The sequence below is a fragment of the Staurois parvus genome, unplaced genomic scaffold (assembly GCF_062004578.1).
Source record: "Staurois parvus isolate SC_StPar_1 unplaced genomic scaffold, SC_StPar_1.0 ptg001879l, whole genome shotgun sequence".
Taxonomy (NCBI): Eukaryota; Metazoa; Chordata; class Amphibia; order Anura; family Ranidae; genus Staurois; species Staurois parvus.
Window position 1 is genome coordinate 176,607 of NW_028319675.1, and position 17,778 is coordinate 194,384.

At 44.5% G+C, this 17,778-nt stretch overlaps 1 protein-coding gene across 1 annotated transcript in view; it reads left to right on the forward strand.

Moving 5' to 3' along the window:
- Window positions 1–1,438: 1,438 nt before the first annotated feature.
- Window positions 1,439–17,778, forward strand: part of LOC149433903 (NACHT, LRR and PYD domains-containing protein 12-like) — a 39,786-nt gene continuing 23,446 nt past the window's right edge. Inside the window, exons 1-3 of the mRNA XM_089664294.1 lie at window positions 1,439–1,479; window positions 2,383–2,496; window positions 15,393–15,496. Of these exons, the coding sequence (XP_089520420.1) occupies window positions 15,466–15,496 (31 nt within the window). The 5' untranslated portion in view covers window positions 1,439–1,479; window positions 2,383–2,496; window positions 15,393–15,465. The remainder of the gene's footprint in view (window positions 1,480–2,382; window positions 2,497–15,392; window positions 15,497–17,778) is intronic.

Below are 17,778 nucleotides of genomic sequence, written 5' to 3' on the forward strand. Positions count from 1 at the left end.
GGAGAAGGAGATATTGTGCCAAATTGCCCCAGACCCCACTCAGGCTGTGTTTTGATGTGGGCTGTATATGTTTCGCATTTTGTTCTTCTAAAGTGTGTTTTGGTGTGTATTATTGTACAATGGTCGTGTGTTTATGGTTTGGGAGCATCTGATGATCTTCGCCTTGTAATCCTAACAAACGTCAATTGCTCTGCTCTTCCAAATCTGCACTTGGCTATAATTTTGCTTATTTAGACTGAAGTGCAGTTTTAGGACAAACATAATCAGAAATGTGTGTGTGGGGGATTTGGGGAGGTGGGAGGTGTTTGTTTTTATGGCACTTTATGTATTTTTATTTTGATCTGGGGCCTGTTTTGTGGATAGATAATCCTACATCTAACTGATGGTGTGTGCTAAGTTTATGGCCCTGAAAATGTTCCCCGATTCATATTAACCATTTGTTTGCTGTACCCTGTACAAGCACTCTTCATTAGAAGGTATAATCTTTTAGATTGTAAGCTCTTATGAGCAGGGCTGTTCTATTCTAGCAACATCAATTCTGCTTTTTTTTTTTCCACCAAGAAATTGAATGTACCTAACTACCTACTTGTTGCTACCATCAAAATAAATGGTTAATATGTATTGGATCAATAAACATTTGGACTAGGTATTGTTTGATTTTTTTTTTTCTTGGGTTATTTCATGTTCTAGTTGAATGTACTCGCACCCTTACCACATTTTTTGCTACCTACTGTATATAATATGCACAAATCTTCCTTGTTTGAGTGCACATATGCAAGTATGTGCAAAATGCCAAACTAAAAGCCCCCTGTTGCACCACCAGACTGAATGTTATGTACCAATGGATAGGTTGTGTTCAATGTGCAGCTAGTTATTATTTTTACACAATCCTCTTAACATTAATCATTTGGGCCTTCAATTTATGTTGCCTTTGGCCCTTTACTGCAAAACAACATATATTCACCAATGTCAGATATATATTCACGCTGCAGGGGAAAAGTGCTATGGCGCACAATGAGGCGCCGAAGCAGCTGTCATACCGGAAATGCCCCCCTTCCCTCAGGTGTCCCCATGAGAGTTCTGCTTCCTTTCCCTCAGGTGTCCCCAAGAGAGTGCTCCCCTTACCTCAGGTGTCCCAATCAGAGTGCCCACTTACATCAGGTGTCCCCATGAGAGTTCCCCCTTATATAAGGTGTCCCCATGAGAGGGCCCCCTTACATCAGGTGTCCCCATGAGAGTTCCCCCTTACATCAGGTGTCCCCATGAAAGTGGCCCCCTTACTGCAGGTGACATCAAGGGCATTGAGATGACAAAGGGGAGGATCTTTGGTCTCTTTTTAGAACATCAAAAATGTAGTCTTTCCTGTTTGAAGTCGAAAGCACCTTAGTTACATTCCAACGCCTCCACCACACCCAATATTCTCCATCGTTTCTGTGTTCTGCAGCCTGAATGTCTCAAGAAATAAGTCGGACCTGGAAGGTAAGGCTAAATGTTACCCTATATATCTGATATTATTATTATTATACAGGGTTTATATAGCGCCAACAGTTTGCTCAGCGCTTTACAAAATGAAGGCAGACATTACAGCTACAATACATACATGGAGATGAGTTGGTTCAAGTTAGATGTCCACTGTCGGGTCCATATCCCCACTATGGGTGGAGGGTAAGGAGAAGGTGAAGGGGGGAGGGAAAGAGAGACCACTGCTACGTCCAGCAGAAGATCCACAGGGGCACCGGGACGATTAGTACTTCAAGGCAGCCTTCAGGGCAGAACAGAAGCGAGTCTCCAATGTCACATATGGAAAAAAAAAAGATTGAGAAGGCGCCACCAAGTGCAGTCCGCCAACCCTCCACCACAAACACTGTATATAGGATACTGATATAGTATTACACGAGGCAGGGGGATCATCCAGATGTGTAATAGAAGGGATCTGTGTGGTTTAGAATCACTCTGTGGGTCTGGGTTACTGAACTGCAATCTGTATTCTTACTGGTATAAAGTATTGTAGTTTTCCTGCCCCAGTACCTCCTGTATGGAATGGGAGTATTTCTGTGACATGCTTCATAGTTTTTGTACCTCTCATCCTTATATGACGTATGAGAAAAGGAAAAACCAACTTTTTAATTCGACCTTTAAATTGAACTGTTACAGAAGTAAAGTTATAATTTAAGGGATCTTGAAACCTAAAAGTGATACTTCTAGAGTCTGATAATACATTCCAGCAGGCGAATCGTGTGTTGTAGAAACCGAGCTCAGCAGTCAGTGAGCGATGGGAAGGCAAGCATCTGCAGCTGGGAGATTCTGGACCTTTTACTTACTTACATAGTTGAAAAACACACCCATATATATATAAAATTTGTTTTTTGTTTTTTTTAAAAGAGCTCCTCTAGGATGGCTGACCATCGTCTTATCGTCTTGATAACGCCCTGTGGGTGGGGCGAAACGCGTTGACGCACTTCCGGTTGCCTGGTCCGTCGTCTGACGTCATTTCCGGTGAGTGGAGCGCACGCTGAGCGGTGCGTTCCAAGGGGCCATCTTAGCCTAAGTAGAAGAGTCTGTAGCTGAGGTCTGTCATCCTGCTGCACACTAAACTGTGAGGTCCTTGTATAATCGGTGTACATGAAAAGTGGACCATTTCTGAAGAGAATCGCTGTTGTTTTGAATAAAAAGTGGGCTATATCCCGCAAAAGAATGTGAGTGGTCTGGAGAGATTAATTTGAGGAGAAGTTACTGCGGTATCACGCTATGGTCTTTTCTTCTTCCTGATTTTCCTTTGGGGGATTCGGTGAGAGGAGTAAGCAGAAGAGGTACCTAGACATAAGAGGAAAGAGCACTTGGAGGTCCCAGACAAAGTAAAGGGGGTCCAGGAGCCCTTAACAATCCTGAAAGGCGTGTGACTCACCATTATCTGGTGAGTGCGGTTAATGTTGATTTCTGCACTGGTGGATGGTGAAGGGATCAGTAACACGGAAGAATCAGATGGAAAATATATTACAATTTAATTTGATGTAATTTTGTCACGGGACTGTAATTATATTTATATATATATTTTCTGGGGTTTTTTTGATTTTTTGTCACTTTGCTTTTTTGTCACTGGACTTATAATTTTTATATATGTTTTTATATCAATATATTTTATATATAATTTATTATATATATCTTTATTAGCACATTAATGTTTTTTTAAACTGAGTAATGTAATTGATCATGTGGGTTTGCGCTGGTTTTCATTGTTAAAAGTTTTTGGTCTTTTGTACCTGTGCACAGCAGCATCTCACGGGGATTTGTATGGTAAATAGGAAGTCCTGAGCGCTGAGGTTTTGTTTTTTTACATATTGTGATGATTATGGCTTACAGCCCATGAAAACCCAAAATCCACAATCTCAGAAAATGAGAATATTGTGAAAAGGTGCAATATTCTAGTCTCAAAGTGTCCCACTCTAATCAGCTAATTAAGCCATAACACCTGCAAAGGGTTCCTGAGCCTTTAAATGGTCTCTCAGTCTGATTCAGTAGGAATCACAATCATGGGAAAGACTGCTGACCTAGCAGTTGTGCAGAAAACCATCATTGACACCCTCCATAAGGAGGGAATGCCTCAAAAGGGAATTGCAGAAGAAGTTGGATGTTCCCAAAGTGCTGTATCAAAGCACATTAATAGAAAGTTATGTGGAAGGGAAAAGTGTGGAAGAAAAAGGTGCACAAGCAGCAGGGATGACCGCAGCCTGGAGACGATTGTCAGGAAAAGGCCATTCAAAAGTGTTGGGGACTTTCACAAGGAGTGGACTGAGTCTGGAGTCAGTGCATCAAGAGCCACCACACACAGACGAATCCTGGACATGGGCTTCAAATGTCGTATTCCTCTTGTCAAGCCGCTCCTGAACAACAAACAACGTCAGAAGCGTCTTACCTCAGCCAAAGAAAAACAGACCTGGTCTGTTGATCAGTGGTCCAAAGTCGTCTTTTTTGATGAGAGCAACTTTTGCATCTCATTTGGAAACCAAGGACCCCGAGTATGGAGGAAGAATGGAGAGGGCCAAGGACCCCGAGTATGGAGGAAGAATGGAGAGGCACACACTGCAAGTTTCCACAGTCTGTGTTGATTTGGGGAGCCATGTCATCTGCTGGTGTTGGTCCACTGTGCTTCATTAAGTCCAGGGTCAACGCAGTCGTCTACCAGGAGATTTTGGAGCACTTCATGCTTCCTTCCACAGACGAGCTTTATGGGGATGCTGACTTCATTTTCCAGCAGGACTTGGAACCTGCCCACACTGCAAAAAGCACCAAAACCTGGTTCAATGACCGTGGGATTACTGTGCTTGATTGGCCAGCAAACTCGCCTGACCTGAACCCCACAGAGAATCTATGGGGCATTGCCAAGAGAAAGATGAGAGACATGAGACTGAACAATGCAGAAGAGCTGAAGGCCGCTATTGAAGCATCCTGGTCTTCCATAACACCTCAGCAGTGCCACAGGCTGATAGCTTTCATGCTGCAAAAGGGGCCCAAACCAAGTACTGAGTACATATGCATGCTTATAATTTACAGATGTCCGATATTGTTCTATGTACAATCCTTGCTTTATTGATTGCACGTAATATTCTAATTTTCTGAGATTGTGGATTTGGGGTTTTCATGAGCTGTAAGCCATAATCATCACAATGATGACAAATCACGGCTTGAACTATCTTGCTTTGCATGTAATGAGTCTATCTCATATATTAGTTTCACCTTTTAAGTTGCATTACTGAAATAAATTAACTTTTGTACGATATTCTAATTATTTGATTTTCACCTGTATTATAAATAAGGCCCTATTCACACTGTCCTGCTGAGTATGTTCCTGCGTGCATTACCACAATGCAAGTCACAGAATGATACTTATGATGGTGCGATTCAGTGACATTCATTCTGAATAGCACCCCAATACACCTCACCACCAGAGGGGGCGCTGCACAGCAGAGCAATGCGTGGTAATGCTGTACAGTACAGTGCTCTGTCAGAAAAGGTTCAGATCTGATTTCTGGAATGCTGAGGTGCATGTAAGTCCAGTCGTTCTGAATAGACTGCATAACACAGCGCACATGTGCAAAAAATAGCAAGCTTTATACTACATGTCTTAGTGGTCAGGTGTATCCGATCCTCATACTTGACCACTTCGGAGCTGCTGAGATTTCTGTACCAGGACACAGAGCACTGCCCCGGGGGGGGGGGGGGTACATACCGCAGTCTGGGGGACTCCTCACTAGGATGAGGAGTCTTATCTTCTTAGAGAGACCACCCACCCATACAGTCCTGGGAATGGCAAAACACGGGACAAAAGGCATCTTTGCTAACCCCCTTTTATAGTGCTATTAAGAATTCATGGCAGCACAAGTTCGATGTCCATTTTGCAATGTTTTTAGTTCATTTCTGAGAACGCCGAAGTGTGAAAGTCAGTAGGCTTCCTCCATCCACACTATACAGCATGGATGGATAAGTCCCCTCCGCTGGACTATTGCATGGACAGCATGTGTGTAGATCACACAACAGCGATATGATCTGTGAAAGTAATATGTGTCAATTATAGGAAAAGACCCATTCATCGGTGACCTCCCTCATGTATAGGGGCTCATTCACTGGTGAATTCACTCATATATATAGGGGCCTAGCACTGGCAATCATCCTCCCTCCCTAGTGGCACATTCACAATCTGGGAGCAGAGAAAGCCTTCCTCCCTCCCCAACAACCAGCTGGAGTGGAAGATGTGGGGTCCCCAGCAGAAGTTCTGGCATCAGGGAAGTGTGTTGCCAACCTATGCCCAGCACCTTCAGCAGCTCTAGGGAGAGGAGATAGTGAATCTCTATCCCCCGTCACCAGCTCCTGGGGATTTAACAGACTTCTGCTGAGAAGGAACAACCCAGTGAACCTCAAGCAGAAGAGCTGGCATCAGAGCAGAGCACTTCTAATCTCTCCCCAGTGATAGGCCATGGCAGATCTAGATAGTCTACCTTTGAGGGGGGAGAAATGTGACAGACCCAACCAGGACAGGGGGTTTGGAGGGGACTAGGGGCTAGCCTTCTACCCACTGATTATGGCCCATAAAGGATACCAGGGATTTTGTCTGCTTCTCCTGGTCAGAGCACGGAGGAGAGCTCAGTTCAGCCTCTCGAGCAGATGGAGCGGACAGATCAATCTCTAATGGTGGACAACAACATGTTGAACGTTGAGAGCGAGACTTGCAGTAATTCTCCAAATAAAGACAATAAAGCTTCCCTTCTGAAGTGGATAGAAAGGTATATTTATCTTGGACAGGTTAATGGTCAGAGGAAATATGGTGGCCTTCCTGGAGACTGAGTAAGAGAAGCTCATTTACTTGAGGCAGAAATATTTATCAACAATCTCCTTCAAGAAATCTATGAAGATAAATTAATTACACTTTTCAGACTGCTGGAACACTGTATGAGTTTTGTCCTTTGTTGACTTTTTTAGTGGACAGATTTCTCAAGTGACAGCCAAATACCTGAAAGTCAACATGTGTACTGTACTTTGTGTATGCGGAGCTGTGAACTTCTTGCTGGATTGTCTTAGTGGGCTCCCTGACTAAATCAAAGCTGGTCTGAGTGCTACATAGTTACATAGTTAGTCTGGCTGAAAAAAGACATGTCCATCGAGTTCAACCATTGAAAAAAAAATTAAAAGTTATAATCATATACCCAGTTGATCCAGAGGAAGGCAAAAGGCACAGCAAAGCATGATCCAATTTGTTTCTGCAGAGAAAAAAATTCCTTCCTGATCCCCGATAGACAATTGGATATTCCCTGGAACAACTTTACCTATAAATGTTAGTATCCAGTTATATTCTGTGTATCTAAGAAACATTCCAGGACATTTTTTAAAGCAATTCGCAGAGCTGGCCAGAACCAACTCTTGAGGTGTCTATTCCACATTTTCACAGCTCTTATTGTGAAGAAACCTTTCCGTGTTTGGAGATTAATTTTCGTTTCCTCCAGACAAGTGCCTGGCTGTTGATTAGCTTACAGTTTAATTAGGTTACTGTTACCTGCCAGGAATGGGCCCTGCTGTTAAAAATTATTAACAATTAGAGAAAAAATGTAAAAGATTGAAATGAAATGCACCTGTCAAACAGGTGCAGAAAAATTGGGCTTTGGGCGTTGGTGGAGCCCTAAACCAAAAACATTGTTGGAAGATACCATAATCAGGATTCAGGAATAGGATAGACAGTCTTCAGGGGATCCCAGATCCCTAACAAATGTAATCAGTTACATCAGCTTTGGGGGCAAGATAGTTGCTGTTGATCCAGGATTGATTCATTTTGATAAATGTCAGCTGGTCAACAGAGTCTGTGGGCAGACGCACTCTTGTATCTGTCACAAAACGTCCAGCAGCAATGAATGTCCGTTCGCAAAGAATGCTGGATGCAGGACAGGCCATTAGCTCGATGACATTATGAACAGGTTCTGGCTAGTGATCCATCCTCAAGACCCAGTGGATGCTCAGTTGGAAAGGTCTCCAAGTCTGCTTTTGCCCTTAGATAATCCTGCACCCATATGATGTAGACACTGCCGATGGGTGCTTATACCGAACAGCCCTGGGCACTGAGGACTAAAGAATTGTTTAAAGGCATCGGTCAGCCAGCTGCCTTCTCCACCGCTCTTCCTTTGACTGATCGAAGCCTCAGAAACACGTTGTCCAGGAAATGGTAACCTCCCATTGTCTGGAAAGGTGCTTACACAAATTTTCCTTCGAGGCGTCCTCTAGATGTTTCATCCTCTGCTCCCTCTGTGAAGACTGGATGAGCTCTGCAACTTTACCCTTGTAAAGTGGATCAGGCAGGGTTGCCAACCAGTATTGATGCCTATCCTAGATACATGGTACCCCTACCCATTCACCAAAAAAATGTAAAATGTGAATAAAAACACAACAGTTTTTGACAAGTCTATATTGAATTTAAAAAAATGGTTCCATTATTGTAATCCATTGTCAATCATGGTGTTCAGCGTTGTCATGATGACGCTGACTTGCCGGGAAACAAAAACCTGATGCTCGCAGACCCGCTGAGCACTTGCCGCTATCTGACATTTGTGAGTCAGATGTAAATAATTGGGCGGAGCTGGCGGTGACGCCACTGCAAGCTCTGCGCAACTGTGCTGTGACTGGCCAAAGCATTGCACCTGTGGTTATGTGCTTTGCTTTGGCCAGTCACAATACACTGTCAAAGCGCAGTGCATTGTGGAGTACGGCTGGCAAACAGCCTGCCGAATGCCCGTACCATTTGTCTGTTCGCCGAACACACAAACGGCCGATTTCCGAGGACATCACTACTTAGGTCCAGAGAAACTGAACTTGCAGTGAATAGGCTATTTGCCTTTAGTAAATCAATCCCATTGCCCCCTTCAAATACTGATTTTCCAAGACCCCTCTGTGAACTGTGAGTTTCAGCCTGGACAAGGTCGTCTAGGGTGAAGATGCCAAATGGCGCCTCTACCCTCTTCCCAAAATATATGTGTATTATGTGTCAGCCCCCCTCTCAAAAATTCAAGCACTATAGGAGAGCTATAGGATCGCAGCATTGGGACCCCACACTACAGATGCCACTGGCTGCTAGATTGCCACTGTGCGGTGTTTGCTTGCCCACTCCCTATCCATATTCTTTGCTGGGAGGAGATGGGGGAGGGTAAACAAACACTACACAGTGGCCATCCCGCAGTCCTGGTCCAGGAGGACTGCAGTGGCAAGAGGTGGAGCTGAAGGGGAGAGAGAACACAACCTGTCCCTTCTTCCAACTCTCTCCTCCTCTCCAGATCTGGCTTGTCCCCTCCAGAGCTAAGCTGACAGGAGTAGTGAAGTTGCCGTCACTACTCCTGTCAGTTTGTATGTAGGAACTGTCCATGTGGTGCCCCCCACCCACCTCACATGATACCACTGAATCCAGGGCAACCGCCCCTTCCGCCCAACCCTTGTCCTGGGTGCAGGCAAAGGCAACCTGCTTTTGGGGTGTCGGTAAATTTAAATCGACACCCACAGCAGAACGCAAAACACAGTGCGATTGCAATGCGGTGTGGGAAACGCACAGGGATCGTAGTATTTCCTGCACTGTATAAGTGTGAACTGGGGCTAACTGTAGTCTAACAGAGCTGCTGATTTGGGACAAATATAGCAATGAATATGTTGGAGGCAAGTATGACTGGAGGGGGCCCATTGCTCCTTCATAGTGACCAGGACAAAAAGAGAGAGACTCTACCCAGCTTGGACACTGACAGCAATAAAAATCTGACCCCAGATATAACAGATGAGCTCGTGTCACGTAAATAGATGTAGGAAAAAAAAGACACGACACTCCTTTAACCCCCCTGGCGGTATTCCCGAGTGTAGTTCGGGGTAAAGTTTCAGTACCACAAGAGGTAACCCTGAGCTACACTCGGGCTTACCATGTGGTGTTGCTCAGGGATTCCCTGCAGCGCTTACCTTGTCCTTCGCTCCCGCGATGCGTCCCCTGCAGCGTCCCCGGCCATCTCCTCCGGCATCCAGCTTACGTGTTCCGGTCCCTCTGACGTTGGGATGTACAGGGGCCGGAACCGGTGGCAAATTTAAAAATTTTAAAAACTGTCATTTTCTAATAAACGAATATTATATAGTACAACTGTTTCAAACCATTTCACATACATTTTGTCCCGAGTGCTTTATCCGGCGCCCTGCCTGCATTTTTACTGTTCTTTCTGCCTGGAAACTGAGAAACGTCCATGGGGTCCAAAAAGCGTCCCTTTAGGTCAAAAGCGGGTTTAGACCGGCTAGAGAACAGCGATAGTAAATCAGAACCACTTGCAGAATTGAGTGATAATGATTCGTGGGGGAAATTCGTCATCAGACACTGAAAACGATTCTATGACTTTGCTCAGTAATGTGCGAACTTGGCGCTCTATTTCAAATTTCAGTGTTTTTGGGTTGATTATATTATTGAATTAAAATTAATTATTATATTGTTATTTTTTTATGATTATTTATTAAATTATAATTTATGATTTCGTGTTTCAAGTTTTATCATATCCGGAATGTTTACTAGACTCTTGTTCGGACAGATTTCAGTGAGTTATTCCTAAAAATTACAGGCCTACAATAAAAAAAATACATATTTCCATGCAAAATAATGGTACCGCTTTCAGCATCAAAAATCTGAAATAATCATACCGCCAGGGAGGTTAACACTGTGTCCAAAAAGGTCCATAGGCTCCACTTTTTGGTGGTTGGGGGGGTGGAAAAATGCATGTTTTTTGCAGCCCACCAACCGCCCCCCTTAAGCTGTAACTGGCAGTGGGCAGGGGTGTTTACGTTCCACGGTCACGATGCTTCAAAGCTTACCCAACATGTAGCGATCAGAGGGTGCCAAGCCCCCCGAACGCTACACATTCAAGCCATTGGGTAAGAGCTGAAAATTCCCCACCAACGCATCCAATGCACATTTTGGTGGTTGGGGGGTGAAAAAATGCATGTTTTTTGCAGCCCACCCACCGCCCCCCTTAAGCTGTAATTGGCAGTGGGCAGGGATGTTTTACGTGCCACGGTCACGATGCTTCAAAGCTTACCCAACATGTAGCGATCAGAGGGTGCCAAGCCCCCCGAACGCTACACATTTAAGCCATTGATTAAAAGCTGAAAATTCCCCACCAACGCGTCCAATGCTTATGGTTGCGGTGTGTTTGTCATCAATAATAGGGATAAAACTGATGGTGGGAAGGCAACGCATTGTTTCCTCACTGCCTGACAGTAACCTCTGTAGCATAATCCGAATGCGGATCGGGCATCAGAGTAAAGGGAGATTTAGACGCACTTCTGAATCTACCCTAAAAGCCTTCATAGGTTATTAGTTTTGAGATAACCATGAATGGCAGCCCTGCAATTATTGCTGTCACTTTTGTGTGCAGAAATACTTATGATGTATACTGCAATTGGCATTTTGTATGTAACCACAACAGCCATGTGCGTGTATGTTTTTGTGTATGTGGTCTTAAAAAATGGTGGAGTTTTCTGTTAATGATTTTTCTTAAATTTACTTTTGTATTTACCCCGTGATCAGTCATTGGACACAGCTGATCACGTGGTAAAAGTCCACTGTGATTGGCTTTTTACCTCATCATGTGATCAGCTGTGTCCATAGAACACAGCAATCACGGAGATCGCCGGGTGCCGCGCCACTGAGGGGCTTGCGGTAGGGTGCGTTCTGGGAGGACGTCATATGATGACGTCATTCGGCTAAAGCGCGGTTACCAAGTGGTTAACTAAAGCCTCCTGGTGCTCCGTCCTACTCATGGACTCCATTTCTGCGCACATACTGGATATACAGCGCTGCAAAGCTGGAGGGATGAAGAGTCTAATCCTTCGTACACATGATAAGAAAATCATCCGAAAAATTTTGCAGAAGCACTGATCGAAAGATTTTCTCTTCGTTGATGAGCAGGATGTTTTAACCGCTAACGATATTGTGAACGAAAAAATCCGGTTGAATGACAGTGAAAAATTTTGTCGTTTCGCATGCGAATGACCGATTTTCTATGCAGTGGTATGACGGCCGTACGAAAAAATCTATCAAGTGCTATCACACATGAGTGGAAACAGAAGATGTCCCAGATTTTTATGTCCAAGGAATCTTCGTAAACAAGAAAGAAAACTCCAAATGTTAAAAGTAGATTGGCCTAATGAGATAATGAAACCAGAATTCTTCATATTATATTGTATGTATCACTATTTATGTACTGTATATAGGGAATGTAATAAACGATATTATACTCATTGCTGGTAAATGTGTATATCGCTCGTTCTGGCTGGAAGGGCACACCGCCTCACTTCCACTTGTACAGAAGACGTCAACACTATGTACTGCCCGACGAACAATTTTGGTTAATGTGGGCCACGATTTTGACCAACGAACAAATGCCTCTCGGTCGTTGGATGACCGATCGGTCGATTTTCTAATCGTGTATTCCCACCTTAAGGCTCCATGAATACGAGCAATTTTTTTCTGCTCCTAGAAGCTAAATAGTGTTCTCCTATGTGTCCATGCACACTGTTTTAGGCTATTAGTGTTTTTAGAGTTTCAGCTTCTTGGAGCAGAAAACAAAATAGTTTTTGTAGTTTTTTGCAGTGTTTTTCCAGAAGAAAAAAATGCTAAATGTTACTTTTTTTTTAGCTTTTTCTTCTTTTTTTTTTCTGCATGTAGTGTAAAAATGCTAATAAAATGGCAACGCTCCTAAACGGTACTACAATGATACTAAAACACTAAAAAAAAGTTATTACCAGCATTTTTTATCCAGGGTTTTTACTAGCGTTTTTTGAGCTTAAAAACCCGCTAGTGTGCATGGAGCCTAACAGTGTTTTTGTAAGGAACTTTGACCTGTATTTCTTATTTTATAAGATGATTGTTTTGCCATCTAAAATGTGGTGACCACGTCCAATGTTCCCCAGTTCCATTATAGATCTGGTAAGATGTCTGGAAGATGATCCCACGTGTGGCGGCATAAAGCTGGCCACACACCAGTAGCATTTTACAGAAATGTTGTATTCAGAACATTTGCTACATTTTGTATTAGTTAATAGGGTTGAATTGACCATCGTTTTCACCTGTAGTGATGAAGAAAATAATTGTAGGAGCAGATCAGAATTTTGTTTTTTTCTCGAATGAAATTCTAACCATGAATGTGGTTTTCATTTGGGAAATTTCACTCAATCCAAATCGAATTTTAAAAGCAAATGCAATTTTGGAGTGCATTCGAAAAACATCAATGAAGTCTCTGTTGCCATCATCGAGTGTACTGATTGGATTCCACATATGATCCCATGCAGAGAGCAGATCCATAGTAAAACCTTTTCAAACTCTACTGCTGAATCCGACCTCCAGAATAATCTGCGTTGTTCTTCTTAGTCTGTCTTGAACAACAACTTGAACAGTCACATTCCAGTTACTTGGCCTCACCTAAAAGTCTCCATGTTTTTTCTTCGATCTGCTAGAATGTGGCTTCAAAAACCAGTCTGATCTGTAAGGTAAGATGACATGTAACCCTATATAACAGAAGTAGTAGTACATTAGGCAGGACGGGTCATCCTGATATGTAATAATAGATATTTGTAGGTTATACAAACCTTGATTCTCTCTTTGTATTCTGCTTAGGCCTAACAGACCTAATCTCTTAAGCCCGTTAAGTAGCGATGGACTGAACACCCCCCTGTGCGATTTGCGGTCAAACATTCGAATGTAATGCAAACTTCAAACTTAAAGCAAGTCTAAGGGATTCGAAGAGCACCCATCTTGAAGGCTTATATGCAAATTATTAGTTATAAAAGGGGAATGGGGACTCGGGTTCTGCATTGAGGGACATGAATCAGTGAAATTATTTTTCAAAAAGTACAGTTTTTAACCACTTGCCAACCAGGCTATAGCCGAATGACGGCTACAGCTTGGTTACCCAGTTCTGGGATGGCGTCATATGACGTCCTGACAAGAACACGCCCTCCCGCACGCCCCAGGGGGTGCGCACCCGGCAATCTCTGTGACCGCTGTGTCCTACAGACACAGCTGATCACGTGATATGGTAAAAGGCCAATCACAGCGGCCTGTATGAGGATACCACATGTGTGAGACTTTTTGGGAGCCTAGCCACATACAGGAGCCTGAAATCCAATGACCACTTTGAAAGCCTGAAGGTGCGTAACTTCCTCATTTCACTTCCTCACTACCTATCACAGTTTCGGAAGCCCTGAAATGCTAGGATAGCACCAAACCCCCCCCAAATGAACCCTTTTCGGAAAGTAGACACCCCAAGGAAATTAAAAAGAGGCATGGTGAGTATTTTGCAGATCTGATTTTTTTCTTACAAGGTTTTGAAATATAAAAAAAAAAAAGAAAAAATGTGTTTTTTCTTTCTTTGTGGCAGCAAACGAGATCTGCAAAATACTCACCATGCTTCTTATCAAATTCCTTGGGGTGTCTGCTTTCCAACTGCAACTCATTTGTTTTAGTAATGCCCATGTTGAGTGTTAGGCCAAAAAAAAATTTAAATTCGGAAACCGTAATGGGTTTTCATGTGAATGGTCTGGCAAAGTTTGAATTTGAGTTAGCGGCGATAAATTGTTGTGCATCTAAATTGCTTTGATCCACAATCAGTGCATACATATCTTCCATGAAAAACAGCTCCAAAAAAGGGGAGTAGATAAATTTGCCATTTCCACCTGAATTCCAGGTTGGGCAGTGAATGCGGGAAGTGAATGCAGACTTTTTGGGCTGCCAATCGGGATTTGCAAGTACATCCGGAAGCATACTAGGGGCTCTACGGGCCTGTGTGCAAATTCTTGGTGGTTGCAGGACAATACTTGCGCTCACCACCGCACCAACTTGTACTGCACTTATGGGACTTGCCACGTCACCAAGTCATACTGCAGTGCTGGTATGTGAAAGACCAGGATGTACTAGGCCACTGGTGCTCGTGAGTTCATCAAAAGGTAGCGTGGCACTAGTACTAGCACTCTGCTGCATATGAGAGTCATCAAAATTTACCGGTAAGTGCTAGCAGAGATCAGGCCTGATTCTGCAAACACTGCCTTTTTGTGTGCAATGTATCAAGTAATAGTGACCTACTGACACTGCACTTGCTGGGGGAGAAGGGGAGGGGTAAGCGTAGGGGCTAAACGCAGGTGCTGACAGGTGTCGGGGCTGATCCCCCTAATGCTACGTTTTTGGGGACACTATACTAATGTGAGGGGATTGGGGGGGAGATTGGAGGGGGGGGGAGATTGTGCAAGGAAAGGGGATTGGGATGGATTTGTGTTGGGAGGGGGAATTGGGGTGAATTTATGTTAGGAGGGGAGACTGGGGAGAGAATTGTGCTTGAGAGGGGGAATTGGGGGGGGGGGGCAGTTGTACTAGGAGAGGGGATTGGGGTGGACTAGTGTAAGGAGGGGGAATTGGGGGGAGGTTGGGCATAGAGGGGGGATTTGGGTGGGGAGGAAGGATTTGTGCTGGACAGGGATTTAGGGGATTTGTGTTAGGAGGTGGGATTGGGGGGATTTAAGCTAGGAGAGGGGATTTGGGGGAGGGGATGCGTGCTAGGAGGGGTGAAGTAGAACTACAGGTGAAGTTTCATAATTTTTTTTTGGGGGGGGGGGATGCACAACAGTCTAGCCCCGCCCTAATCTCAGCACATACTTGAATGCAGTAAGATACCGCTTTGTGAATTCTCCCCCGCATGCTTACATGAATGCACTGCATGCCGCCGTCATACCCCGCGTGTTGCTGTACGAAGTGTGAACAAGGCCTTGGAGGACTCTCACATGGCTTTTATTATTTGTTGATAAATTCTTTTTCATCCATTTACCAACATTCACATGATCTCTATTACCAGCGCAGATCATCAGAAAGGCGATGATTGTGTCCCGTGTCTCGTGTACTCGACAATCTGATTGCTGCTATCCCCAATGGAGAGACCCAACCAACAGGAATTACCTGGTAAGCATCAATAAGTTGTTCTATTTTATTTATATCATCTTTACATTAACCACTTCCCGTCCGGCCCATGTACATAAACAGCCAGGCGGGAGCAGTGCGGGAGCGGGTGGCCGTTTATAAACTGCCTCCGCATTCTCTGCCTGCCCGGAGCGCGCGAAACCGCGATCCGGTACCCGCTGTATGGGACCTCTGTGTGAGGTCCTAATCATGTGATCACTGATTGGTCTACCAGTGATCACATGAATAGTAGTAAGCAAGTAAGCAAGATGTCGCTTCCTGACATCATTGCTTACTACTATTGAAAACTGTGAATGATCACAGAGATCAACAGCCTTGTACCATGTGACAAGCAGTGACCAATCACAGCTCACACAGTATTTCTCAATGGCTGCAGGAATGCAGCCAGAGAGAAGGAGAAATGATTGCTTTTACAGCCTTTATGGGTATAAAAGCAATCAGTGTAAAAAAAGAAAAAAAAAAACTTCATCACCCCCCACAAGTAGTACAGTGTCACCATGGTGACATTGTACTGCTAGGGTGATGGTATGTAAAAAAAAAAACATAAATAATAATATAAATTTTGGCCAAGATTTATGAAGAAATATTATTTATTTGCAAAATTTTATAAGAAAAACACTTTTTTTTCAAAATGTTTGGACTTTTTCATTTATAGAGCAAAAAAAAAAAATCCCAGTGGTGAATAAATACCACCAAAATAAAGTTTTATCTGTCGCAAAAAAATGCTAAAAAATGTATATGGGTACAGTGTTGCATGACCGCGCAATTGTCATTCAAAGTGTGATAGTACTGAAAGCTGAAAATTGGCCTGGACAGGAAGGGGGTGAAAGTGTCCGGACATGAAGTGGTTAAAAAGCAACTAAATAACCTAGTAATGTAATGAGGATGGGCGGGCGCTGTAGGTGAAGCGATGTACCCGTACACCCCTGCTCACGTCCGGGTTGGGTGGTACCCTCTGTGATTGTACACAGCAGGAGCCTGTCAGCATTGATTCACAGCCAGGACCTGGTGATCGGTGTGCGATCGCAGCCCAGAGCTCTGTGCTGGTCAACAACACAGAGCTCTGTACAGGGGCAGCGATCTGTCTGTTTATCTCTGTAAAGCAGGGGTGAGTAACTGAGAGATCACTAAGTAAAAGCAGCACACTTTACACACATTACCCATAGTTAGGCACACATTTAACCCCTTGAGTACCCCGAGATGTTAACCCCTTTCCAGCCGGTGTATAGTACAGTGGCAGTTTATAGTATTATCAGGGCTCAAAATTTCAAGTCCTGAAAACTAGCCAGGACTTAAGAGTTACTCACCACTAGGTGCCCCACCCAACCCCTATCCCGCCCCGCCCTTAATTCCGCCCCTAAACATGCAATTATCTCATGAAATGGCACTGTTAAATGTTTTATATGGAAGAAAGGAAATGGCAAGAAGGAAGGGAGGGAGGGGTCAAAAAGAAGGGAGAGGTGTAAAGGAAGGGAGAGGTGAAAAGGTGGGTGGGAAGGAAGGGAGAGGTGGAAGTATGGGAGTGATGGAAGGAATAGAGGGAGGGGTGCAAGGAAGGGAGGTAGGGGTGCAAAGGAAGAGAGGGGAGGAAGGGAGGGGTGGAAGGAAGGTAGGGGAGGGAGGTGTGGAAGGAAGGAAGGGGTGGGAAGGGAGAGAGGTGTGGAAAGGATGGGTGGGAGGGAGGAGTGGAAGGAAGGACGAGAGCGGTGGAAGGAAGACAGGGAAGGGGTGGGAAGGAAGGTTGGGAAGAAGGGAGATGTGAAGGAAGGGAAGGGTGGAAGGAGAGGTGGAAGGAAGGGAGAGAGGGGTGGGTGGAAGGAAGACAGGGAGGAGTGGAAGGAAAGAAGGGAGGGATGGGTGGTAGGGAGGCAGGGAGGGGTGGGTGGAAAGAAGGGAGTAGTGGGTGGAAGGAGAGGTGGAATGAAGGAAGGAGAGGTGGAAGGAAGGGAGGGGTGGGTGGAAGGAAGGGATGTCAGACTCACATGACTCAGTCAGAAGCATCAGACCTGTCGGCTGCTCTGTTTTCCATCTCCAGCCCACACATCCTCAAACTGCACAGACTGGATCATGGGTGGGAACAAGGGGAGGCAGAGCAGATCCAGCCTCTCTCCCTTCTTCTCCTATTGGTGCAGAGGATGGGGGGAGGGGCTGGGCACTGGGACGCACACATCTAGCGGGAGGAGGGCCCAGAAAGAAATGTAACGATCGGGGATGGTCGGTGCAGCGGTGGTGGCAGTGACAACCAGCAATCTCCTGTATGGCTT